Raw genomic sequence first — 26,635 nt, 5'->3', positions numbered from 1 at the left:
AATATGATCTGTAATCTATTTATGAAATGTTATATGAAAAATAACAGAGAACATTCTGAGTTTAAAGGATCTATTAAATCTTCTAAGTAATTATATTTGATTCCAATCAATCAATAACTTAAAACATAGTTATTATTGTGACTTTGTATCAATATTTTATGAGAACAAGAATCAAGACTTTAACTAATGTAGAATCTTTATTTATTTCAAGATAATATTTATTGATATCATATATGTCTATTTTTTTTAATATATTTTAGATGGACCTTCCACTTATGGGCATCAGCCTCCCACCCCTCCCCAGTCAGAAGCCCCTTCCCAGTCAGAAGCCCCTCCCCAGCCAGAAGCCCCTCCCCAGCCCGAAACCACTCCCGGCCCTTCCCATTCCTCCTGTCCTGTCCCTCCCAAAAAACTCCCCTTTTCCCCCCTCACCGCTCTCCCCATATTGCCACACGTACAGCTCCCCCACCTGCCCAGCCCCCAACTCACCAGGCCCCTGACTCCCCAGCTGTACGGGCTACCCCAGAGCGGCAGCCCAATCCCTTCCCTCCCCCTCCAGACTTTTACCCCAGTCCCCACCTTCATTGTCCTGGGTGTCGGATTGTCCTTCCCAGCCACAGATGTAAGTATCATTACAAATCCACATTATAACATACTTTCTTAAAGGGACATTATAGCGATATAATTAGACATAAATTGATTTTTTATTTCAAAAAAGTTTTGATAAACCTTTTCTTTATTTGATTAATCTAAATGTTTCCGATCTTCAGTTTTGGGAAATCAACATCCACATTTTCTAATATCTAAATGATATTGCCTAGATGTTGTATATTTATTTTGTATATATGACAATATTTTGTATTTGTTATCACTGCCCTTTTCACAGTGTGTCATAAACCAAAGAAATATATTTTTCAAGATTGAGAGGGTTTTCATTTGTGTTGATATCTTAAAGGGACAGTATACTATAAAATAAATTTTCCCTTAATGTGTTTACAATTAGTTTTTGTATAAAATGTATGCAATTAGCTTTTTAAGGCTTCTTTGTGTATATGAATTAGCTGATTTTGTGTTTTGAAGCCACAACCTAATAAAATGGTTTGAACTTGTAGGTATTATCAGATCTCATTACTTTATCCCATTTGGAAAATATACATGCTTCTTTATCTCATATCACTCCATATACCATTCACCAATACTTGGATAGAACAATTGAAAATTAACTTTTTATTACCTTATCTCTTCTATAACCCACTGGGAGTGTAATTTCTTCTGATTGCTGTGTTTACACAGCTTGGCCTTGAGGCCAAAAGGTTTAAGGATATGTGTGGATACCACAGGCTAAATAAACTATTTCAAATGCCAATGTAAGAACAATGGAAATACAATTTAATACACTCCAGCAGGTAAAGTGGATCATTGTGAACCAATTAAAGGGGAGAACATTTTTGAGTAAACTGTCCCTTTAATGGTTTATCTATGAAGAACATATTTAATGTGTAAATCTTCTATATAGAATATTTAATTATAATAATGATTTGTCTTTTTATTATTACAATGTCTCTTTGCTCTCTTTTTATTATGTGCTGAAATTAACAATAATTTTCATACTTTATTTTTGTTTAGGTTGTGACTCAGTATGGTTAACGCTAGAGGCTATAGCACGTATAGAGCAGACCATGCTGAGGAACAGTCTGTTGCTGGGAAGGATCCACGACACCATGCATACCCAGCTGTGGATGTAGCACTTGACTCTAGAGCTCGTTCTGCGTTTAGAGTCAATGCATGAATCCGCAGCTGGAAATGCACAGGACAATGAGGGTGATGTTGATGCCCCATAAGTGGAGGATCCAGAAATGCTCCGAGGGCACAGATACAAATTTTCCATCCACATGTTACTTTGTTTGCATTTATTGTTGCCATTTGGCCTTTTTGGTTTTTTTGTTGTGCCTGTTGCACTATTTCACCTTGTCAGATGGCTCCAATTGGGCTGTGTTGGCCCTTGTCAACTCCCTCCAAGGACTGTGATGCATTCTTTCACCTTGTCAGATGGCTCCAATGGGGCTGTGTTGGCCCTTGTCAACTCCCTCCAAGGACTGTGATGCACTCTTTCACCTTGTCAGATGGCTCCAACGGGGCTGTGTTGGCCCTTGTTAACTCCCTCCAAGGACTGTGATGCACTATTTAACCTTGTCAGATGGCTCCAATGGGGCTGTGTTGGCCTTTGTTGGCCCTTGTCAACTCCCTCCAAGGACTGTGATGCACTCTTTCACCTTGTCAGATGGCTCTAATGGGGCTGTTTTGGCCCTTGTGAACTCCCTCCAAGGACTGTGATGCTTTATTTCACCTTGTCAGATGGCTCCAATGGGGCTGTGTTGGCCTTTGTTGGCCCTTGTCAACTTACTCCAAGGACTGTGATGCACTCTTTCAGATGTCAGATGGCTCCAATGGGGCTGTGTTGGCCCTTGTCAACTCCCTCCAAGGACTGTGATGCACTCTTTCCCCTTGTCAGATGGCTCCAATGGGGCTGTGTTGGCCCTTGTCAACTCCCTCCAAGGACTGTGATGCACAATTTCACCTTATCAGATGGCTCCAATGGGGCTGTGTTGGCCATTGTTGGCCCTTGTCAACTCCCTCCAAGGACTGTGATGCACTCTTTCACCTTGTCAGATGGCTCCAATGGGGCTGTGTTGGCCCTTGTCAACTCCCTCCAAGGACTGTGATGCACTCTTTCACCTTGTCAGATGGCTCCAATGGGGCTGTGTTGGCCTTTGTCAACTGCCTCCAAGTACTGGGATGCACTCTTTCACCTTGTCAGATGGCTCCAATGGGGCTGTGTTGGCCCTTGTCAACTCCCTCCAAGGACTGTGATGCACTGTTTCACCTTGTCAGATGGCTCCAATGGGGCTGTGTTGGCCCTTGTCAACTCCCTCCAAGGACTGTGATGCACTCTTTCACCTTGTCAGATGGCTCCAACGGGGCTGTGTTTGCCCTTGTTAACTCCCTCCAAGGACTGTGATGCACTATTTAACCTTGTCAGATGGCTCCAATGGGGCTGTGTTGGCCTTTGTTGGCCCTTGTCAACTCCCTCCAAGGACTGTGATGCACTCTTTCACCTTGTCAGATGGCTCCAACGGGGCTGTGTTGGCCCTTGTCAACTCCCTCCAAGGACTGTGATGCACTATTTCACCTTGTCAGATGGCTCCAATGGGGCTGTGTTGGCCCTTATCAACTCCCTCCAAGGACTTTGATGCACTATTCACCTTGTCAGGTGGCTCCAATGGGGCTGTGTTGGCCTTTGTTGGCCCTTGTCAACTCCCTCCAAGGACTGTGATGCACTATGTCACCTTGTCAGATGGCTCCAATGGGGCTGATTTATCAATGACTTTTTGTAACGTTATCTTATTTCTTTATGTTTTATGACATCAAAATAAAATAAATGTCATTAATATATTATTTGTCCTCTTTATTCATGTCATTAATTAAAATCTATATTTTATGTGGTTAATCCTTAAAGGGACATGAAACCAAAAAATGGTCTTTCATGATTCAGATATATAATACAATTGTCAAGAAATATAATATTTACATTTCTTATTTAATTTGCTTAATTTTCTTGATATACATTACAGAAAAGTTTATCTTTGCAAGATCATAAGTAGCAGATAACTGAGGTTCTAGATGTTGATTGTTGTTTGTATGTATATATATATATATATATATATATATATATATATATATTGGTTGTTGTTGGCTCATCCATGTGTTCATTTATAAACTATTTCTGAATTGATGCACCTTTAACATATGATCCCAAGATTATTAAACTGAGATAATCTATGTAAATTATGAATTTGATGGAAATAGTATCCTCTCCCCTCTAATTGTTTGTATTTCATGTTCCTTTAAGTGATGCTGACCACAATTCTTAAGGAATGGATATGCATTTCTAATGTATTTTTGTCCTTTTTACATCAACTTAGACATAATATTTTTTAAAACAGACTATTATTTGAATGTTGACAGCACATGTATTCCAATTTCACTTATATCTTATTGTACTAGTCTAACAAAAGAAATCACTGTGTGTAATGCGCATATTTTAGATGATTAATATGGTTCTCCTATTATTATTGTTTCTCTTTAATTATCCAACGATATATTGCTATAGGTAGGCTGACCATATTTCAACTTGAATAAGTGACACATCTGATAAATACATGTGTCATTATTCTTATTCCAAATAAATCTTTAAACATATCTGAAAACATCCCTGACATATGTATTTCTCATGTATCCCTTTTGAAAGCGTAAATATGGACACCATAGCTATAGGTAACATATAATGTATAACCAATCCCGATTTTCATAATGTATCTCGTAGCATTATTTCTTATTTAAAGGGACATGAAACACAATAATCTATTTTCTCATTTATGTATAACATACGATTTTTAAATATTTTTCTTTCCATAAATTCTCAAATTTGCTCCAGTCTCTTTGTATCATTTGTTTAAGGAGCAGCAGGGCACTACTGGTTTCTAAATGAACACATAGGTGAACCAATGACAATCGGTATATATATGTAGCCAACAATCAGCAGTTAGAACATTGTTTTTTTCTGCTCTTGAGATTACCTCTAAACACATTTCATCAAAAGATTAAAATTAAATTTGAAAATGTAGTTCAAATTGCAATGTCGTACATAATCATGTAACATAAAATGTAGGTTTCATGTCCATTTAAACCCTGCTGCTTCCTAAATAGCTAATAATCCTCTGATTCTAATGAAATATATCCTTATTACCAACAATGGATTATATTTCATATATCACAGTATTACGTTATCTAGCGTGACATTCATAGATAACAATGTAGCACATACTAGTTTTTAAAATATAAATAAGTTTCTTATTGACATGCCAAGCTGTAAAATTAGTTCTTGGATTGGATGCCATTTTTACGCGATCTCGGATGCGCCTTTGATTGGTTGACGTTATTACGCGATCTTGGATGCGCCATGTTGCTTAAGACGTCACATGCCAAGCTGTAAAATGAGTTCTTGGATTAGATGCCGTTTTTACGCGATCTCGGATGCGCCTTTGATTGGCTGACGTTTTTACGCGATCTCGGATGCGCGATGTTGCTTAAGACGTCACATGCCAAGCTGTAAAATTAGTTCTTGGATTGGATGACATTTATACGCGATCTCGGATGCGCCTTTGATTGGCTGACGTTTTTACGCGATCTCGGATACGCCATGTTGCTTAAGACGTCACATGCCAAGCTGTAAAATGAGTTCTTGGATTGGATGACGTTTTTACGCAATCTCGGATGCACCATGTTCCTTAAGACGTCACATGCCAAGGTGTTAAATCCGTCTGATTGGATTACGTTGTCCCGCAATATTTGATTTTGCACGTAACCCACGTTTGCGAATGAGAAGACAAGTTTAAAACCATGACGATTATGGATTGTGTCAATTATGTACATTGTTGAACCATAGCTGATAAAGAACACAAAAATCTCTTTTGATGGCTGTCTCGTTGAAGAAACGAATGAAGACAATATGTTTTTCATCCATAATATATTTTGAGGCAAGTGCAAATCCGTGAATATACTCCATCTTGTTTAATATGTTTGTCAACAATACTTTCCTTTTTATAAATAATTACTGTGTTGTGTTGAATTTTCTACATATCTAATTCCTAAAGATGCGCTTTTGTATTTGAATCAAGTAATCAATATGCATTGACCTTTATCATATGATAAATATATGAGATGCCTACTTATTCTAGATGTTATGTCCTGATCTTTTTTCTTAAAGGGACATTATACACTCATTTTTTCTTTGTATATATGTTTTGTAGATGATCTATTTATATAGCCCATAATCTTTTTTTTTTTTTTTTTCAAATGTATAGTTTTGCTGTGATTTTCTGTCTCCCAACCAAGCCCCAAAGTTTGATGTGAATACCGTCAGCTACCTTCTCCAGCTTGCTCCTTTTTGTGTAAAGGGTCTTTTCACATGCAAAAGAAGGGGGGAGTGGGGAGTGTCTTATTTCCCACGTGCAATGGGCTTTCCAGCTAACTTTTCAACATAGATAAACTGAGAGTTTCTAAGTAAGCCTTTAAACTGTTGGATTTTTATATCAGTATCTGGGCATCTTGTTCTTTATAGTAGTGTCTATTACATGCAGTTATATGAAAATTAGTGTATACTGTCCCTTTAATGTAAATACTCAGTATTGTGTCATGTATGACTTCCACATTGTTAATCTCCAAATATATTACTGTGAGCATATATTTCTAATGTAACTCTTAAACGGACATGAAACCAGATTCTTTCTAAATGAAATGTCTTTCTTAAATAATTCAAACACTATAATGTATCTTTAATAAAATAGACTTTATTTAACACATCGAGAGAAATATGGCATACAGGCTTAGGGGCATATCTATCAAGCTCCGGCTCGCCAGAAACACCAGTTATGAATCAGCGGTCTAAAGACCGCTGCTCCATAACCCTGTCCACCTGCTCTGAGCAGGCGGACAGACATCGCCGCAATTCAAACCGATCGAGTACGATCGGGTTAATTGACACCTCCCTGCTGGTGGCCGGTTGGCCGCGAGTCAGCAGGGGGCAGCATTGCTCCAGCAGATCTTGTGAGCTGCTGGTGCAATGTTATATGCGGAGAGCATATTGCTCTCTGCATTTAACAAGGTCTTGTGGACCTGATCCGCACAGTCAAGCAATACAGTAATGATTTAAATCTCCAAAAATGCAATTTTTAGAAAATATATCTCAAACTTTTATCACCAATTTATCTTAGTTCTCTTGGTGTTCTTAGTTAATAGCTAAACCTAGGAGGTTCATCTTCTCATTTCTTAGACCTTGAAGAGTGCATCTAATCTGAATGCATTTTGACCACTAGACGGCATTAGTTTTTGTGTTTCATATAGAAAACATTGAGCTCATGCAGTATAGTTACCCTGGATTGATCAGTGATTGGCTGAAATGCCGGTCTGTCAAAGGAACTGAAATAAGTGGTCATTTTTCAGGGGCATAGATACAAGGTTAATCGCAGAAGTAAACCGTGTATTTCTCTAAGTCTTGTTTTTCAAAACTTGATAATGCGTAATAAAGTGTTTTCTTTGTAACCAACAATAATTAATGTTATGACTGTCCCTTTAAGCTGTGTTGTTGGCATCAAAACAGTGATATGCCATCATGTATAACTGTAATGGTCATTTGGTTTGAGATTAGGGAAACAGCTTGGACATCACATCACAGAAACCAATCAATGTAATCAACAAGGATAGGTATGTGATGATGTGGTCTCCGCACACTTGTAAAACACACTCTGCAAACAATCTGCCTCCATGAACCCGGTCCCATAGAAGCAGATTATATACAGAGTGTGCTCCACAAGTGTAAGAAGACCACATCATCACATACCTATCCATTACACATTAAATAACTAAAAATATATTTTAAAAAATGACTTCCTCTTCCTTCTCCTCTTCCCACGAGACTGAGGCTCTGGGGGGGGGAACTGCCCCCTCCGACGAGTTCTACCAAGGAGATGTTTGGGGAAGAGGGAAAGGAGGAGTACTGGGATCACCCGGCTGAGGAGGAGATTGAGGATGAGATGGAGGAGGGCCAGGAGCAGATGGTCCAGCAGCAGATGGCCCAGGATCAGATAGTCTAGCAGCAGCAGATGGGGCAGCAGCAGATGGTGCATTATGCACCTCCCGGAGGACCTGCAATATATCCTTAAGAGTATTCAACATCTCTCTTTGGTCTTGGCAAATCTCTCTTTGGTCTTGGCGATTATCATTAATTACTTCCGTCAGCTGGACTCTGCTTAACATCTGTTCCCTCCGGGAGGCACGCATCACTTCTAGAAAATCTTTTAAGATCTGCAGCTCTGCTATCTCTGCTGGTATCTCCTCCTGAGTAGCTGCTGGTGCACGGCGAGCTGCTGGTGCAGGAGGGGCTGCTGCAGGGATCTCTTCTGCAGCTGGGGCTTCAGGGGTTGAGGCTACAGTGATGTCTTCCATGTCTCCCCGAGGTGGTGAGTCATCTGCACCACTCTCATACATGGGTGAAGGAGGAGCCTGTGGGTGTTGTGCTGCCTCCTCCACGGGCTCAGACTCTGTATATTGAAAAAAGAAAGAAATCGAGATATTAGCACAGTTCCAAATAAAGATGTAAATGTTGTATTTGAAAGTGTATTAATGAGGCTGCCTTTGTAATTCTAGTGTAAGCAAAAGCAATCAATACGATTCCCGCATTTTCCAAACCGTGTTTCTGATATCTATATTGTCAATCTGAATGTCTTTTTGCGTTTGTTTTCCGTCTGTTTAAATGCACACCTAGGCCCCTATTTATTAAAGTCTGGTGGACCTGATCCGACAGTGCGGATCAGGTCCACCAGACTTCGCTGAATACGGCGAGCAAAACGCCGCCCCCTGCAGACTTACGGCCAATGGGCTGCCAGCAGAGAGGTGTCAATCAACCCGATTGTACTCGATTGGGTTGATTTCCGGCGATGTCTGTCCGCCTGCTCAGATCAGGCAAACAGGTTATGGAGCAGCGGTCTTTGTGACCGCTGCTTCATAACTGCTGTTTCTGGCGAGCCTGCAGGCTCGCCAGAAACACAGTGCATCAAGCTCCATTCAGAGCTTGATAAATATGCCCCCTAATCTGTAGACTAGATACTAATGTGATGGCTTTTCGTGAAATGCAACTTTCGCAAGGTAATTGTGAATGCGTTTACGTAATAATGTCTAAAAAAGCATAATTGCGTTAATCATATCCTTAAATACATTATTTTTGATGTAAAGAGATTACTAAATGAGCTTACTGGCAGATGAGAGTGGCAGGTTCCTGTTATCGACTCCTCCGATACCGACTATGGCCACCTCGGAGATGCTGGGACGCAGCATTTCCTCCCATCGGGAAGATTCAACTATCATTTCAGGACCGCCACCAGTCCCTGTTAGATATTGGTTCTCCCTTGAGAGCTTTCTTTTTAGTTCTATTCTGCAGTCCTGGTAGCGATGCTGTAAAGACTTGACATCCCTGTTATGGACCCCCACTGCATTAACGGCATCCCTGATCTCCAGCCATAGTTTCCTCTTCTCCTTAGGGGTGGCCTTCTGAGCCTGCAGCCTCCTAGCCCTCTCCATATAAGCCTTTATGAGGGCCTCCTTCTCATCCATGGTATACCTCGCCTCCCTACTCAGCTTGGCTTTCCCCTGTGATGTGAGCCTCTGTTTCCTGGACTGCGAAGCTCTACACTGCACGCCACTGGGCCCAGCCACTTGTTCATCTTGAACAAAGTGGCCGGGTCCACCCACCGCTTCCTCTCCCCCTTCCTCTCCCCTTCCTGTCCAGTTCCCCTCCCTCTCCCCCTCCCTCTCTCCTGACTAACCTCCTGCCTGACCTCCTGCCTGACCTCCTCTATAATCTCTTCTCTAAACTGAATCCTGAGGAACTCTAATAGTTCTGGGCTAATCTGCCCCCTATCCCCCCCCCCAACATACTCAAACAAAAAGTGAATGTGCCCAAATGAAAGGGGGTCAAAATAAATAACAAACAGTAAAAAGTGCAAAAAGTGTGAAAGGGATATAAATAAAAGAGGGTAAGGGGTATTAAACAGACAAATGTAGAAAAAGAATAAAATGAGGATATGTGAACAAAATCTAACTATGGGATGGGTATGGGCTTAAAGGGAATGGGGTATGGGCTGAACGGGAATGGGGTATGGGATGAAAGGGAATGGGGTATGGGATGAAAGGTGAATGGGGTATGGAGTGTAGTATGAGAGGGGATGGGGTATGGAGTGTATGTAGTGTTAGTGATGTGTATGTATGTATTGAATGCGTTTGCGTGTAAATGTGTTAATATAAGTATTCAGAAAAAACACTCTCTCACTCACCCAAACAAACTCTCGCTCACTAACGCTCTCTCACTCACTATCTCACACTACCACTAACTAACTCTCACACTAACTAACTCTCACACTAACACTAACTAACTCTCACACTAACACTAACTAACTCTCACACTAACACTAACTCACTCTCTCACACTAACTCACTATCTCACACTAACACTAACTCACTATCTCACACTACCACTAACTCTCACAATAACACTAACTCACTCTCTCACACTAACACTAACTCTCACAATAATAGTAACTCGCTAAATCTCTATAATCTCACGAAACCCTCCAGCAAAACAATCAAAGAAGCCATGCTTGTAGCGTACTTATATACCCTATGTAAATGTTTAATGATGTACCAGTTTGCAAAGTAAAGTATGTTCAGGTGTGCTTTGTTTGTAATTTGTATATGTGTGCAATGTGTATTAGTTGTGTGAATTTGCGCATGCTCATATTGAGTTAGTATTTGTGTAATGTGTATAATGGGATGATGTCATAGTGATCTTTTTGCATAACATTGTCCAAAAGTATTATCTGTAAATGTAAATACATATTTGTGATGGTGTCGTATTTGTAAAGTGTTGTAAATGTTTATTTGTACTAATGTTCCGTAATCTTGAATGCGAATGTTTTGTTTGTGTATGAGTGTGCAATTCTTTTTTTGTGTTGTTTTGTTCCGTGTTGCAAGATCGTAACGTATTTATGTATTCCTCGTTTAATGTAAATGTTGTGCATTCTTTTTGTTTTCCGATTGTGAATGTGTAATGCGTATGTGCTATGTTGCGTGATTGTTGTTTGTACATTTGATCTGTGTTTTTGTTGTGCATTATTCCGTATACGTAATATCACAGAGCAGTGCGTATTTCTCGCAAGATCGAGTGTTAGCTGAAAAATCTGTGCTTCTTTCTTTTATCATTGATCTCTATGGGAGATTGTTTAACGCTGCCGTGATTATGCGTAAAAAATAAAAGCAGTAGTCATGTTACCGCAACGCGTTACGAGGTTGTTTTGAGACTCATAATACCAACGTTAACAAAATTGTGCAATGGAAATAACGTACACGTAACTAACGCACCCCTCATAACGCACAACTTGTAATCTGGCCGATAGTGTTTGCTGCATTTTTTTTTCAATAACCAAACTTCACCCACCACAGTCATTATGTTAGTATAAAGTGCTTTATTTTGTAGCTCAAGTAGCCAAATTAATTCTGGTATTTGCAGATCCCCTTAAAGGGCCATAATACCCAAACGTTTAAACACTGAAAGTGATGCAGCATAACTGTAAAAAGCTGACTAGAAAATATCACCTGAGCATCTCTATGTAAAAAAGAAAGATATTTTACCTCAAAAGTTTCTCAGTAGCCACATACCATTGTAAAGGACTTCTAAGCAACAAATCAGTATGTCTGTCCCGGGACAGCGGAAGGAGCGAGCATTCGTGCACACTCATCTTATATCCCTATTCAGTGTAAGGAAGTTTACAATGAAATCTTATGAGAGTTAAGTGAAATCTCATGAGATCACAGTAAAAGAGTTCATGACCTCAGCACTGCTGATGCTGATTGGCTGCTGTTCATTTCTTCATTTTTTTTTTTTTACCTGCAGCTGAGCAGCAGCTGAGTATAACTTTTTAAACAGAACTTACTCTGCTTAGCTGAGGAAATTGTGAGGTAAAATATCTTCCTTTTTTACATAGAGATGCTCATGTGATATTTTCCTGTCAGCTTTTTACGGTTATACTGCATCAGTTTCAAGTGATTTAGCATATGAGTATTATGTCCCTTTAAAGTGAAAGTCAACCATAGCATTTTTGAAACGCTATGGTTGACTATTGAAACAATAGTCAACACTTTCTGCATATAAGATACTTCATGCAGAAAGTGCCTTTATTTGTTTCAACCGTTCGCTGTTCTTAGCTGCTACGGCAGCCCACGGCCAAAACATTTTTTTTGCTAAGAGGTGACGTTTTCACCTCTTAGCCAATAGCCGTGCGGTAAATCCAGTTTGGCACCCACGGGAGAAAGATTTACCGCACGGCTATTTGCTAAGAGGTGAAAAAAAAAATTTTTTGTGCCTTGGGCTGCTGTATCAGCTAAGAACGGCGAACAGTTGAAATGAATAAAGGCACTTTCTGCATAAAGTATCTTATACTTCATGACAGAAAGTGACCTTTATTTGTTTCAACAGTCAACCCTAACGTTTCAAAAACGCTATGGTTGACTTTCACTTTAACACAGTAACAGAAAGCAACAGCAGCATCAAGATATAACTAACAGGTAAAAATGAAAAAGCTCAGTACTGTTTACTTAGCCAAAATACAGCAGCAGAACTTGCCCAAGTACAGTCAATAAAGGTCCAGGCAGGGGGCAATAACGAAATAAATAAAGCTAGAGGTAAAAGGCCCACATACTGGATACAACATCATTCTAGTATGGGTGATTCTAATAGTAGCATTTGTCACTTAAATGGTAGCTCAATGTTTATGTTCTGTAAAAAAGTGCAACTCCAACTCAAAGGTACTATTTAATCATAATAACAACAGTGGGGCCGATGTATCAAGTGTCTGGCGGACATGACCCGCTGTAGCGATCATGTCCGCCAGACATCGATAAATGCCGATAGCATACGCTGTTGGCATATATCATTGCACAAGCAGTTCTGGTGAACTGCTTGTGCAATGCCACCCCCTGCAGATTTGCGGCCAATCAGCCGCTAGCAGGGGGTGTCAATCAACCCGATCGTATGAGATTGGGCGGATTGATGTCTGCAGCCTCAGAGGCAGCGGACAAGTTAAGGAGCAGCCGTCTTAAGACCGCTGCTTCTTAACTCCTGTTTCCGGTGAGCCTGAAGGCTCGCGCGGAAACAGATGCATTGTGGCTGATTGACTGCTTGGTTAATCGGCCCCAGTGTGTACAAAATTTGCACTTACAGGACATAAAACTGGATCTGAATGAACTACAAGCTTCCATATGGTTTCCTTTTCCCTTTTCATAAGAGAGGCTCTTGAAAAAGTCTGTAGGCAAGAAACGAAAAGCATTGGGCTATATTATCAGAACCACTACAGTGTTCCCGCGGTCCAGAGGGACACATAGAGTGACTGCATCAGTGGGAGCTTGTAGTTCATGCTGATTTAGTTTTATTTTATGTAAGGGCACATTTTTGGCGCTTTGATTTATTATGAATAAGAAGAAATTTTGCTCTGCTTTCTGTTCTTTTAACACTGTATTGGAATATTATGTAAGACCAGTATTTTTAAATGGCTGCACTTTTTCAAAAGGATAATACATAAATATTTTTTTAAGATTGTTTGGGACAATAAATTGGTTATTGCTGGATTTAGGACTCATCTAGACAAAAAATATGTCAAATTTGTTCTACTATATTTATTAATTGTTAAATATTCATGTTGCCCAAAACTGGAATACATCTAAACATGTTACCTTTTCTGGATAGTAAACTACATACAGTAAAAGGTAGTAGAATGTGATCTGATGTAGAAGAATGATGATAGGAAAAACTAAGATATTAGAAGTTAAAGATGATTCTTTAAAACAAAATATGTCATGGCTTTGATGGTAGAAGTCTATCATTGGTCTAGTTTATGGGCTCCAAGTATGAAGCAGCGACAGCTTCTCCGGAGCCCTTGCAGGGCAGGTTCACATATACAAGCCTGCTTCCCCCAATGTAAAAATCAGCAGTCATTAGACCGCTGCTTCTTACATCCGTGACCCTACGCCACCTCTGAGGTGGCAAGGGAAAATCACAGAGAGCTCACTCTCAGTGATTGACAGCCCCTTCAGTTGCGTGATTGGTAGCACGAATGAAGGGACAGGCATAACACACTGCGATGAGTGTGTAATGGTACATACAGGCCAGCTTCCGAGCAGATCTGCTGCCCGTATGTAGCGAAGGCGGGCAGACAGCTTTGCAAGTTGGGAAGCTGTTCGCCCACCTTATCAGTACATGGGGCCCGATATATAAGATGTAAAAATGTGAGATGAACTGAAGAACATTGAAATCCATACACACTACATTATGAGCCAGATTACAAGTGGCACACTATTTAGAACTTTCGCTCAATCACAAACACCGCCAGAAGAAAACTTTTAACGTGCACAGTTTAACCCAACGTATTAGAAGTTGAAAGTAAAATGTTTGTGCAGGAGCGTAAGCTGAAGCGCGTTATTTTCAGGACATTGGATATTGCAACCTCTTTAACTCCTTCTCCCCATAGATGGAGAGCGCAAACTGGAGATAAAAAACTAACACTTACTGCTCACATGCTAACCCGACAAGAGTTGAACCTGCAGCGCTAACCTGCTGTATATATACCTAATTTATTTTTGCGAAATCTATATCTATACCTCATATATATATATAGTACATATGAGAAGAACATTGGAATGTAAAGTATTTACAGTCTATACACAGTAAGACACATTATTAAATATTAAATAGTTTTCTTCTTTTCAGATATTTAAATGAAAAGGGCTAAAATATGTGTATTTACATTTAAATATATACTGTATGTATGTATATATATATATATATAAATGTGTATGTATATATACATTATAGACCTTTCCATTCAAATACCTTGTCATATACCATATACCTTTTAACCTTTTTTTTTATATATCTATATGATTAACTTCTATTGTATATATACTGTATGTGTAACTGTTAATTTAAATGTAATTATGTTGTGTTTGGTGCCACATTGTTTTTAGTCCTAACCCTTTATGCAAGATCTTCAGTTGTGCTAACCTGACAAGCGCAAATTTAATTTGCACTCATGCGGTCGCATTTACTTTAAACTTGTTATAAGTGCGCAAGTTATGTGGGTGTGATATTTCAAAATTGTGCGCATGCTAACGCTAGCGCACCACTTGCAATCTAGCCCTCTGGGGATTTTTTTTGTTTATGTAGATAATTATTTGTAATATTCTACTGATTTTTTTTCAGCTCCATTTATTTCAATACCACCTAAAGATGCCCGAAATTTTACTGGAAATGATATTATTTTTGGCTGTGAGGTATCAGCATTTCCAATGCCACACCTTGAATGGAGGAAAGAAGGAAATAATAGATATCTGCCAGGGGATGATGCTCATATTTCAGTTCAGGTAACTTTATTTTCTTTCCTAGTAATCCTAAAGTGTTGGGTTAGTATAGTGTGTATGCTCTTTACAACAAACCTCAGGGGGCACTAAAATGTATAGTTACCGACTTGTCTTACTTCATGATACTTTCCCTACAGAAGCTAGAAGAGGACATCAATTGCTTGTGTTTTGGAGTAAAGACAACATATTTTAACTCCACCACTACATATGTAAAATTATTTATTTAATTTTAAAAATCAGTTTTCCCCTAAACTTTCCAGATTTCCAGTTCTCCGCGTGCGCATTTTCTTTTCTTTTTTCTCGTAGTTGACTGAATCTGTGAGGTCCTTTATATAATTTACTAAGAGAAAGTATTCTACTAACTGTTTTGTTTCCTGTGAAATCTTATTTTTCTGAATGATAAAATGAGAAATGCATTACAGCATACTAAGCATACTAAGCAAAGGACTGTGAATTACATATTTATTATCTTTATATTTGTGTATTTTTGTACAGGGTTATACCAAGAAATACTAATTTAGAAATCTAGATATTCTCTTTCTTATTGTATTATATGTAAAATGTGCTTCACAGGTTTATAAGGTAAGTTTAAAGTCATACTGTTTTCAATATTCACTTAGCCCTATAGATGGAAGGATGGATGGAAGAATAGATAGATAGATAGATAGATAGATATTTTTTTTTCCTGAAATGGCTGCAGGAAGAGGCATCAATTTATTTTTGGTGCCAGATATGTTAGTGTGAAAGTGGAGCACACAATGATTTGTGCAAATCTAGATCTTTGTGTTTTGCACTTTCACACCAATATTTCTGGCAAAGATAAGAACTGAATGAAGCTACCTGTGCCCATATTCGGCCTAGTGCCTACGTTTAACAAACGAATGGTGACTTCTAAAAAAAATGCCAATGCCTAGTAGAAACCTCCCATGAGACTTTCAGGGCCAGATTACAAAGCGCTCAAAGCAAAAACTTATTGCGGCTGGGTTAGCACATGTATAACAAGTTGAAAGTAAAAAGTTTCAAGAGCGAATGATTGATGCACTCTAACTTTAGAACTTTTGGAACCACAGCCATGCTAACTTCTCCCACTAAAGGTCTATGGGGTGCACTGCAAAAAAAAATCTAATAGTTTTCGCTTGTGCGCTAATCCAACACTGCGTTAGACCAACTGTGCTAAACCTGGTGAGTTAGGAATACTTTAAATGTTCTTCACATAGAAAAAAAATATCTTTTTATTTTTAATTTAAATGTATATATATATATATATATATATGTATATAGTTCAATTTGGAAACGGCACACTCAAATCCAGCAACCACCTGGTGCACTGCCATACAAACAAACAGCAAACATGAGTGATGAATCCTAACGGACGATATCAGTGTTCCCAGACACTTCACAAAGCAGGCACAGCAGGATTTTTGATCCGTTTATTGTCACAAGAAAAAACAATAAACAATAAACGGATCAAAAATCCTGCTGTGCCTGCTTTGTGAAGTCTCTGGGAACACGGATATCGTCCGTTAGGATTCATCACTCATCTTTGTTATATATATATATATATATATATATATATATATATATATATATATATATATATATATATATACAAAACACAGAAGGGGACTGCACTCTCATACCGGACCGGGTACACATCCCATGACCCTGCAACATGCTCAGCACTGGGTGCTCACGGGCACTCACAGAAAGCTGTGCTGTCCCCAGAGTCACAGGCAGTTAACCCCAGACAGGTCTGGGTGCAAGAACCATAGGGAAAATTACAAAACAAATTAATACAACACACAGAGAAAGTCCAGCACTCACTTACAAGCTCTCAGCTAAGATTTAGAGCTTATAAGATTTAGAGCTTGTAAGTGAGTGCTGGTTCTGAAAAACGATTTTACTTAACATAAGGAATATGCCGATTCCCAAAACAAAATTATCTAAAAAAAACGCTGTCACCCAAATCGCCGACACTAACTAAAGCTATTAACCCCTAAACTGAAGCCCCCCCACATTGCTAACACTAACTAAACATATTAACCTCTAAACCACCGTTCCCTGACATCGCCGACACTAAATAAAGCTGTAAACCCCTAAACCACTGTCCCCCCACATCGCCAACAATAACTAAACCTATTAACCCCTAAACCACCGCCCCCCCCACATCACCAACACTAACTAAACCTATTAACCTCTAAACTGCTGTTCCCCGGCATCACTAACACTAAATAAAGCTATTAACCCCTTAACGGCTGCTCCCTCAAATTACCAACACTAACTAAACCTATTAACCCCTAAACCATCGCCCCCCACATTGCCGACACTAACTAAACCTATTAATCGCTAAACCGCCGCCCCCCCCCCACATCGCAACTATCTAAATAAACTATATTAACCCATAAGCCTAACTTTAACATAATTAAAATACACCTAAAGTAAAGTTACAATTATTAACTACCGTAACTACCTATTAAACTTACCTGTGAAATAAAAATGAAACCTAAGCTTAAACTAAAAAAATTAAAATACAATTACAAAAAATAATAAACACTAAAATTACAAAAAAAATTGAACAGCCAAAATTTGAATCAGCCAATAGGAATGAGAGCTGCTTAAATCATATTGGCTGATTTGAACAGCCAATGGGATTTAAGCAGCTCTCATTCCTATTGGCTGATTGAATTTTTCAGTTAATAGGAATGTAACAGTACCCCAATATAAAAGGGGTACCTTGCATTGAATCCTCAGTGTGTGGGGGACGATCGCATGAAGAGGACCTCCGCCTCCACGCATCCACTGACCTCTCCGCCTCCGCAGGGTTGAAGAAGATAGAAGATGCCAGTCCCGCGATGGATGAAGATGGAGCCGCCTGGATGAAGATGCTTTGCCGCTGGGATGAAGATCTTTTGCCGGATTTCAGCAACTGTGAGTATCAATTTTGGGGTTAGTGCTAGTTTTTTTTTTTTAGGTGTTTTTTTTTTTAGATAAGGGCTTTTTTTTTAATGGGTTTAAAAAGAGCTGAATGCCATAATTTTTTTTTAGTTAGTTTTTTGTATCTTGTAGGTTTGGGGGGTGGGGTTTGTAATGTTACGGGTTGTTTGTTTTAATTTTTTTGCAAAAGAGCTGTTAACTTTAGGACAATGCCCTAGAAAAGGCCCTTTTAAGGGCTATTGGTAGTTTATTATAGATTAGGTTTTTTTTATTTTTGGGGTGTTTTTTTTTTTAATAAACTGGGTATTAGAATATTAATAATTTTTATTATTTTGGATAATTTCATTTGTTATTTTTTGTATTAGTAGTTTTTTTATTTTTTGTAATTTTAGTGTTTATTATTTTTTGTAATTGTGGTTTTAATTTGTTTGTAATGTTAGGTTTTTTTATTTTTAGTAATCTTGTTATTTTTTATTTTTTGTAATATTAGGTTTTTTTTAGTTTAAGCTTAGGTTTTATTTTTATTTCACAGGTAAGTTTGTATTTATTTTAACTAGGTAGTTAGTAAATAGTAATATTGTAACTAGCTTAGGTTTTATTTGTATTTCACAGGTAAGTTTGTATTTATTTATAAATAGGTAGTTAGTTAATAATTGTAACTTTAAATTAGGTGTATTTTAATTATGTTAAAGTTTGGGGGTGTTAGGTTTAGGGGTTAATATAGTTTAATTTGGGTAGTTGCTATGTGGGGGGCGGATTATGGTTTAATAGGTTTAGTTAGTGTCAGCGATGTCGGGGAGCTGCGGTTTAGGGGTTAATAGGTTTAGTTAGTGTTGGCGATGTTTGGGAACTGTGGTTTAGGGGTTAATAGTTTTATTTAGTGTTTTAGTTAGTGTCTGCAATGTCGGGGAACTGCGGTTTAGGGGTTAATAGGTTTAGTTAGTGTCAGCGATGTGGTGGGGGCGGTTTAGGGGTTAATAGGTTTAGTTATTGACGGTGATGTCTGGGAACTGCGGTTTAGGGGTTAATAGGTGTAGTTAGTGTTGGCAATGTTTAGGAACTGCAGTTTAGAGGTTAATAGCTTTATTTAGTGTTTTAGTTAGTGTCGGCGAACTGCGGTTTAGATTAGAGCAATTAAAAATTCTGAATATAAATTAAGAATAGATCTGAAAATTCGGATGCTGATTTATTCGTTTTTGGAAATTTTGTTATGGTGTCAATTCAGAAATTCAGATACATCCGAATCTCCAAATCGGGCAAAATTCGGCCAAAACTAATAACACATGTCTACCCATAATCCTACCAATGTAGGCAAACGTCATCCATGTAAACAAGGCTGATGAGTGGTGGTTGTAATCTCCAGCATCATCAAGGATACTCCCATATGATCCACAATCTTGTAATCCTCATTTATCGTATTGGACACTTTTTGAAATAGATTAATGTTTAATGTTTAATTTTGGCTATTGTCAGATATCATGTCTGTCTACTCCCTTGCTGTCACTGAGTCTCCATAGCCTGCCCGTGGATGTTGCATCGTTCACTCCCTATGGGGGAGGTCCGATGACATTTAGCACACAGGGTCCATTTTTGGCCACGCCCACGATGCAATCGTTTGGCGGTTTCGGTAGTTGCAATGGCTATGAGATAGATCTAGCTGAGGTATGTCAGTACCGCTAATACTGTTATGGTGCATAACTACAGTTACTTATTATTATCTAAGGTTGTAAGAACTTCCAATCCCTCTGAAATGATTTAGTAGTCACTAAAGGATACTCAGTTGCGGAACTAAAGATATGGAAATGTATCACAGTATATTCAAGCTGAAACAAACAAAAAGTAGCAGCGACGAATATAATGTGAGTTAATATAGTAAATCTCTGCTTAATCCCAATGTTGTATGTTTTAGCAGTGGGAAAGGAAAAAGGTAAAGCAGTAAAATTACAACCAAATTACTGACTGAACTATAACTATCTCCCTATGAAAAGACTAAATACAACTTTCATATAAGCGTTAAATAACACAAAAAACTGTTACTTCACAGGAGTGTTATATTTCACAATTGTGTTATAGCAAGTAATGATCCCAAGAATCACTATCTAAAAGTGTGTGACAAAGTTCAATCAATTGGTAGATAGCGCAGAGAGAGCGCACAGCTCCGGTAGCTAAGAGGTAGTGAGACCGGCCTGCCCGATACCTGTTATGTCACAGGGGGCGTGGTCCAAATGCCGTGGAGCGGCGATGGATAGCGTTCCGGTAAAAGAGCTTGAGGCTGCAATCACCCCAGCGGGGGTACAAGGAGAAAGTTCAAGTAGGTGCACAGAAAGTCCTTAACGGTGCTGTGGGGTATTAGCTGGGTGAACGCCAAGTACTGCTGTGGCGGCTGGGCTGTGATGTAATCCTTGCAACAGGAAGATGTCACTGTCTGTGTAAAAAAGACCGAGTACTCTAGCTGAGGTTCAGTAGGTAGTTTTGCAGAGTAGGTTCAGCAGAAAGCTGCAGGAGTATGAGTCTGTGATAAACTCGTAGAGGTTAGCTTCCAGAGAGTTAGGCTTAATGAGAGGGAACAGGTTGTCAGCAGAAGCTGGGAGATCTGACATGCAGGTCTGCAATGCAAAATACTAAGCACCTGTCTGGTCTTGAGTGACAGGATTTATAGAGGAAGTGGGAGGAGTATTAGGAAAGGTAAAATCCTGACATCACCCCCTCCTCAAAGAAGCGCTCCCAGAGCTTGAGGCCTCGGCCGGTCAGGATGCCTACGGTGGAAGAGGGAGACGAGAGCTGGGGCATGCAGATGGGAAGAGGGCTCCCAGGAATCATCATCCGTCGAATATCCCCTCCAATGGATGAGATATTCCAAGCGACCCTCTCGAATTCTGGAATCTAGGATCGACTGAACCTCGTACTCCTCAGATTCAGGTAACTGAGATGAGGGAGACAACACCAGTCGGGTACCGCAGCTCCGTAAAGCAGGTTTGAGTAGGGAGACATGAAAACTGGGGTGTATACGCATAGAAGCTGGTAAATCCAGAGTGACAGCGTTAGGGTTTATCACCCTAGTGATGGAGAAAGGTCCAATGAATAGCTTACCTAGCTTCTTGCTTGGGACACGAAGCTTGAGATTTTTTGCAGATAGCCAAACGAGGTCACCCACGGAATAGGACGGAGGAGTACGATGCCTAAGGTCATAATGATGTTTCTGACTGTTTTGGGCTTGGAGGATATTGGAGCGGAGTGTACGGAAGGTTTCAAGTAAAGTGTTGGATAAGTCGTCAACCTTTGGTGAGTTTGAGATAGTCCCAGATGAGATGTGAATAGAGGGATGATAGCCATAGTTGGCAAAGAAAGGTGTCATCTTTGTGGTTGAGTTGAGAGAATCATTAAAAGCGTACTCTGCCATAGGGAGAAACTGAACCCAATTGTCTTGATGTTGTGAACAATAGGCACGTAGATACTGTTCCAACCACTGATTGGCTCGTTCCGTTTGGCCGTTAGTTTGAGGATGGAACGAGGTACTGTACCGATGATCAAACTGAAGGAGGGATGAGAGTTGTTTCCAAAACTTAGACGTAAATTGAGTACCACGATCGGATGTCAGGATACGTGGTACACCATGTAACCTCACTATGTGCTGAAGGAACAATTGTGCTGTCTCGGCTGATGTTGGCAACTTGTGGAACGGGATAAAGTGGGCCATCTTGGTGAACAAATCTATTGCAACCAAAATGGTATTTTGTTTAGAAGAGAGGGGAAGTTCAACGATGAAGTCCAGACCAACATGCTGCCAGGGTCTGTCCTGGACCTGTATGGGCATGAGAAGACCATATGGAGATCTATTCTCAGGCTTCGTTGATGTACAGACAACACAGGATTTGATATATAGAGAGACAGAGTGAAGTAAATCTGGCCACCAGTACTCCTGGGAGATCTTTTCCGCTGTTCTGGAGATACCTTGATGTCCAGAGGTAGGTGGATCATGGGAGTGTTCTATAGGAATGCCTGAGAGAGGGCGGAATGTAGAGTTTCTGGCGATGATAAAAAAAAACATCGGGTTCTTTAGAGAGCTTGTTAAGGGGTATTTGTTTATCCAGCTTCAAGGAATTACGTAGTTGAGTTGGACGGAAGACTGATAGTCCAATGAAGCGTTCGCTGGGTATGATCTGGTTTGTGAAAGGTGGACTTATGGGAATGTCATCCATCCTGGACAGAGCATCAGCTTTACGGTTCTTATGTGCTGGCTTATAGACTATGATGAAGTTGAAGCGTGTAAAATAAAGGTACCAACGGATTTGCCGAGAGGAAAGGGTCTTATTCGTCTGTAGGTACTCGAGATTTTTGTGATCAGTGTATATCGTTATCGGTTGTTCAGTGCCCTCAAGGAGATGCCTCCAGTGTTCGAGTGCACGTTTAATGGCAAGGAGCTCCTTTTCTCCTATTGGGTAGTTGCGTTCGGCAGGTAACATGATCTTAGTATAGTATGCAACTGGATGAATGGGTCCAGTAGAGGATGGTCTCTGGGAGAGAACTGCTCCTATAGCGTAGTCGGAGGAGTCAACTTCGAGGATGTAGGGTAGTGAGGGATCTGGGAAAGATAGAATCGGAGCAGAAGTGAACCTGTGCTTTAGGTTGTTGAATGCGTCCGTAGCCTCTGTGGTCCATTCGAACGGAGTTGTAACAGCTGTAAGACGGGAAAGGGGTTTAGCAATTTGTGAGAAGTTTTTGATGAACTTCCTGTAGTAATTTGCGAAGCCGAGGAAGTGTTGAACTCCTTTTCTACTTTTGGGCCTGATCCAGTCTTTGACTGTTTGCACCTTTGTATCTTCCATTTTTATTCCTCTAGGACTGATGTGATAACCTAGATAGGACAATTCTGTGGTATGGAACGAGCACTTCTCCAGCTTTGCAAATAGGTGGTGTTCTCTTAGTCTAGATAAAACCTTCCTGACGTGTTTAACATGATCTTGTTCTGTCGTGGAGTATATGAGAATATCATCAAGATAGATTACTAGACAAGTGTCTAGAAGGTCTCTGAAAACGTTGTTGACGAAGTGCTGAAATGTGGCAGGGGCATTGCACAGCCCGAAAGGCATGACCAAGTACTCAAAATGCCCGTATCTGGTGCGGAAAGGCGTAAGCCACTCGTCTCCCTTTCTGATCCGGACGAGGTTGTACGCCCCACGTAGGTCTAGTTTCGTAAACATTTTTGCTTGGTAAAGCCTTTCGATGAGTTCAGGGATAAGTGGTAAAGGGTAGCGGTTCTTTATGGTCCTCTTGTTCAATTCACGGTAATCTATTATCGGTCTGAGACTGGAATCCTTATTTCTGACAAAAAATATTCCCGCACCAGCTGGAGAAGTTGAGGGACGGATGAAGCCCTTCCGCAAATTCTCATCGATGTAAGACTTAAGATAGTCCAATTCAGGTTGGCTGAGTGGGTAGAGGTGTCCGTAAGGGATGGTAGCTCCTGGTTGCAATTCTATAGGACAGTCATACTCACGGTGTGGTGGTAAAGATTGCGCTTGTTTTTTGCTAAAAACATCAGAAAAATCAGAGTATTGTTGGGGAAGAGGGTAGGTGGGTTCCGTGAGTTGTAGTAAGCAATCTTTGTGTAGGAAGCAATGCTGCAAGCAGAATGGTGAGGACAGAGTGAGTTGAAGATTCCCCCAGTCAATCTGGGGCTGATGTTTCTGTAGCCAATGTAAGCCTAGAACAACTGGGAAAAGAGGAGACGGAAGAACATCAAAAGCTATGCTCTCAGTGTGGCCCTCAGAAGTTGTGACTTGTAAAGGGACGGTATTGTGTGTGATGGGACCTGAGGAGATGGTAGATCCATCAATAACACGAATGGAAACAGGGTTATCTTTGCAAACAATTGGAATTTTATTTTTTACAACAATATCCTTGTCGATATAATTGCAATAAGCACCAGAGTCGATGATGGCTTCAGTGTTGCATGTTCTGTTTACTCCCACTGCAAAAGTAGAGAGAGGTTACAGTAAGTAGGTTGTTTTCCATTGGAGTGAGTAGAGAAAAAATGGAACTTACTTTTCTTTGTCTTGAGCAGTACATCACAGTCATGCACTGTATGTGCAGGGTTAGCACAGTACATACATAGTTGGAGGTTTCTCCTTCTTCTTCTTTCAGTGGGTGAAAGAGGACCACGGATGACTCCAATCTCCATTGGTTCTGGTTGTAGGTTGGAAGGTGTAGTGGTAGAATATCTTGTCTGTGAAGAGGCATTAGGCTCTGTGTAAACTTTTTCCTGCCTTCTTTCTCTGAGCCTTCTATCTATCTGGATGGCGAGTTTCATCAGTGCTTCAAGTGAAGAGGGTATTTCTATTCTTGCCAGTTCGTCTTTAAGCTGGTCGGAGAGACCGAGACGGAACTGATTCCTGAGAGCCATGGAATTCCACTGGGAATCCGTGGCAAACTGCTTTAATTCAGTTATATATTCCTCTACAGCCCGGCGTCCTTGTTTCAGGCTCCTCATCTTAGTCTCAGCCGTGAGCTGTATGTCGGTATCTTGATACAATTCATCCATAGTGGAATAGAAATCGTCCAGTGAAGATAGAATGGGGTTATTGGACTCATAGCAGGTATCGGCCCATACCCTTGGCTCACCTCTCAAGAAAGAAATGATGGTGAGAACCCTAATCCTATCATTATTATAGGTTTTGGGTTTGAGGTTAATTAGTAGATTGCAGGCATTTTTGAATTGCCGGTACGCCTTACGGTTGCCAGAGAAAAGGTCCGGCAAAGAAACTTGAGGTTCTGGTGTGGAGTCAGATAGTGGAGCTTTAGAGATGGAATCCTTTATTATTCCACGTAAAGTCTGATTCTCCAACTGGAGCTCACGTAGTCCCTGGCTTAACTGGTCTACTCTTTGGGAAAGATTGTAGACAATTTGTGGGAGTTCCGCTGGATCCATGGAGGCTTAGTATTATGTAAGAACTTCCAATCCCTCTGAAATGATTTAGTAGTCACTAAAGGATACTCAGTTGCGGAACTAAAGATATGGAAATGTATCACAGTATATTTAAGCTGAAACAAACAAAAAGTAGCAGCGACGAATATAATGTGAGTTAATATAGTAAATCTCTGCTTAATCCCAATGTTGTATGTTTTAGCAGTGGGAAAGGAAAAAGGTAAAGCAGTAAAATTACAACCAAATTACTGACTGAACTATAACTATCTCCCTATGAAAAGACTAAATACAACTTTCATATAAGCGTTAAATAACACAAAAAACTGTTACTTCACAGGAGTGTTATATTTCACAATTGTGTTATAGCAAGTAATGATCCCAAGAATCACTATCTAAAAGTGTGTGACAAAGTTCAATCAATTGGTAGATAGCGCAGAGAGAGCGCACAGCTCCGGTAGCTAAGAGGTAGTGAGACCGGCCTGCCCGATACCTGTTACGTCACAGGGGGCGTGGTCCAAATGCCGTGGAGCGGCGATGGATAGCGTTCCGGTAAAAGAGCTTGAGGCTGCAATCACCCCAGCGGGGGGTACAAGGAGAAAGTTCAAGTAGGTGCACAGAAAGTCCTTAACGGTGCTGTGGGGTATTAGCTGGGTGAACGCCAAGTACTGCTGTGGCGGCTGGGCTGCGATGTAATCCTTGCAACAGGAAGATGTCACTGTCTGTGTAAAAAAGACCGAGTACTCTAGCTGAGGTTCAGTAGGTAGTTTTGCAGAGTAGGTTCAGCAGAAAGCTGCAGGAGTATGAGTCTGTGATAAACTTGTAGTGGTTAGCTTCCAGAGAGTTAGGCTTAATGAGAGGGAACAGGTTGTCAGCAGAAGCTGGGAGATCTGACATGCAGGTCTGCAATGCAAAATACTAAGCACCTGTCTGGTCTTGAGTGACAGGATTTATAGAGGAAGTGGGAGGAGTATTAGGAAAGGTAAAATCCTGACAAAGGTTGACGAGCATACTGTGTATCAGATGGTATAAATCTGGCAAAAATGTTATTTAGTTATTTAGTCATTATCAATGTATCAGAATAACTCTATTGCAGTTTTATTTCTATCGTTAGTGGATGGGTATTTGTCACTATTTTGATAGCAGTGCACTGATTCAGCCCCTTTATATAGCTATGTAGTTTAATATATTCTTTGTAGTTTAATATATTCTTTATATTTTATTTTAGAACACAGTTGTGTCATTATTAATTAATGTCATGAGAAGTGATATTTTGATTGTAGAAATATTGTTTGGTTGCTAATGTGATAGGCCATTGTTGAAAATGCTTATATCTTATGTTTTAAACGGGGCTGTCCTATTCTGATTTGGGGGAGGGGTTAACACCTTATTTAAACACTGTTGTTTGTTCACTTTTGGTTGGTCTGATGAAGGGGTGATTGATCCCCGAAATGTCACACATTTTCTGATGTGCTAATTAAAGCACTTTGTCACAAATCCAGTGAGTGCAAGCCTTTTTCTTATTTTATAATTACATTTGCCTGCACCCTGGTAGATGGTATTTGAGTGGAAATGCGCTCTTTTTGCTATATTATATATATATATATATATATATATATATATATATATATATATATATATATATATATATATATATATATATATATATATATATATACAGTATATATATGTGTGTGT

General features: G+C 39.8%; 1 protein-coding gene across 1 annotated transcript in view; it reads left to right on the top strand.

Annotated features, from left to right (window-relative positions):
• Positions 1-26,635, top strand: part of LOC128664778 (kazal-type serine protease inhibitor domain-containing protein 1-like) — a 149,540-nt gene that overhangs the window by 98,931 nt on the left and 23,974 nt on the right. The window contains exon 2 of the mRNA XM_053719584.1: positions 14,924-15,084. Within this exon, the coding sequence (XP_053575559.1) occupies positions 14,924-15,084 (161 nt within the window). The remainder of the gene's footprint in view (positions 1-14,923; positions 15,085-26,635) is intronic.

Source organism: Bombina bombina, chromosome 6, assembly GCF_027579735.1.
Source record: "Bombina bombina isolate aBomBom1 chromosome 6, aBomBom1.pri, whole genome shotgun sequence".
In the NCBI taxonomy this organism is placed as follows: Eukaryota; Metazoa; Chordata; class Amphibia; order Anura; family Bombinatoridae; genus Bombina; species Bombina bombina.
The sequence above is the reverse complement of the archived record's forward strand: the minus strand, read 5'-3'. Positions and strand labels throughout refer to the sequence as shown.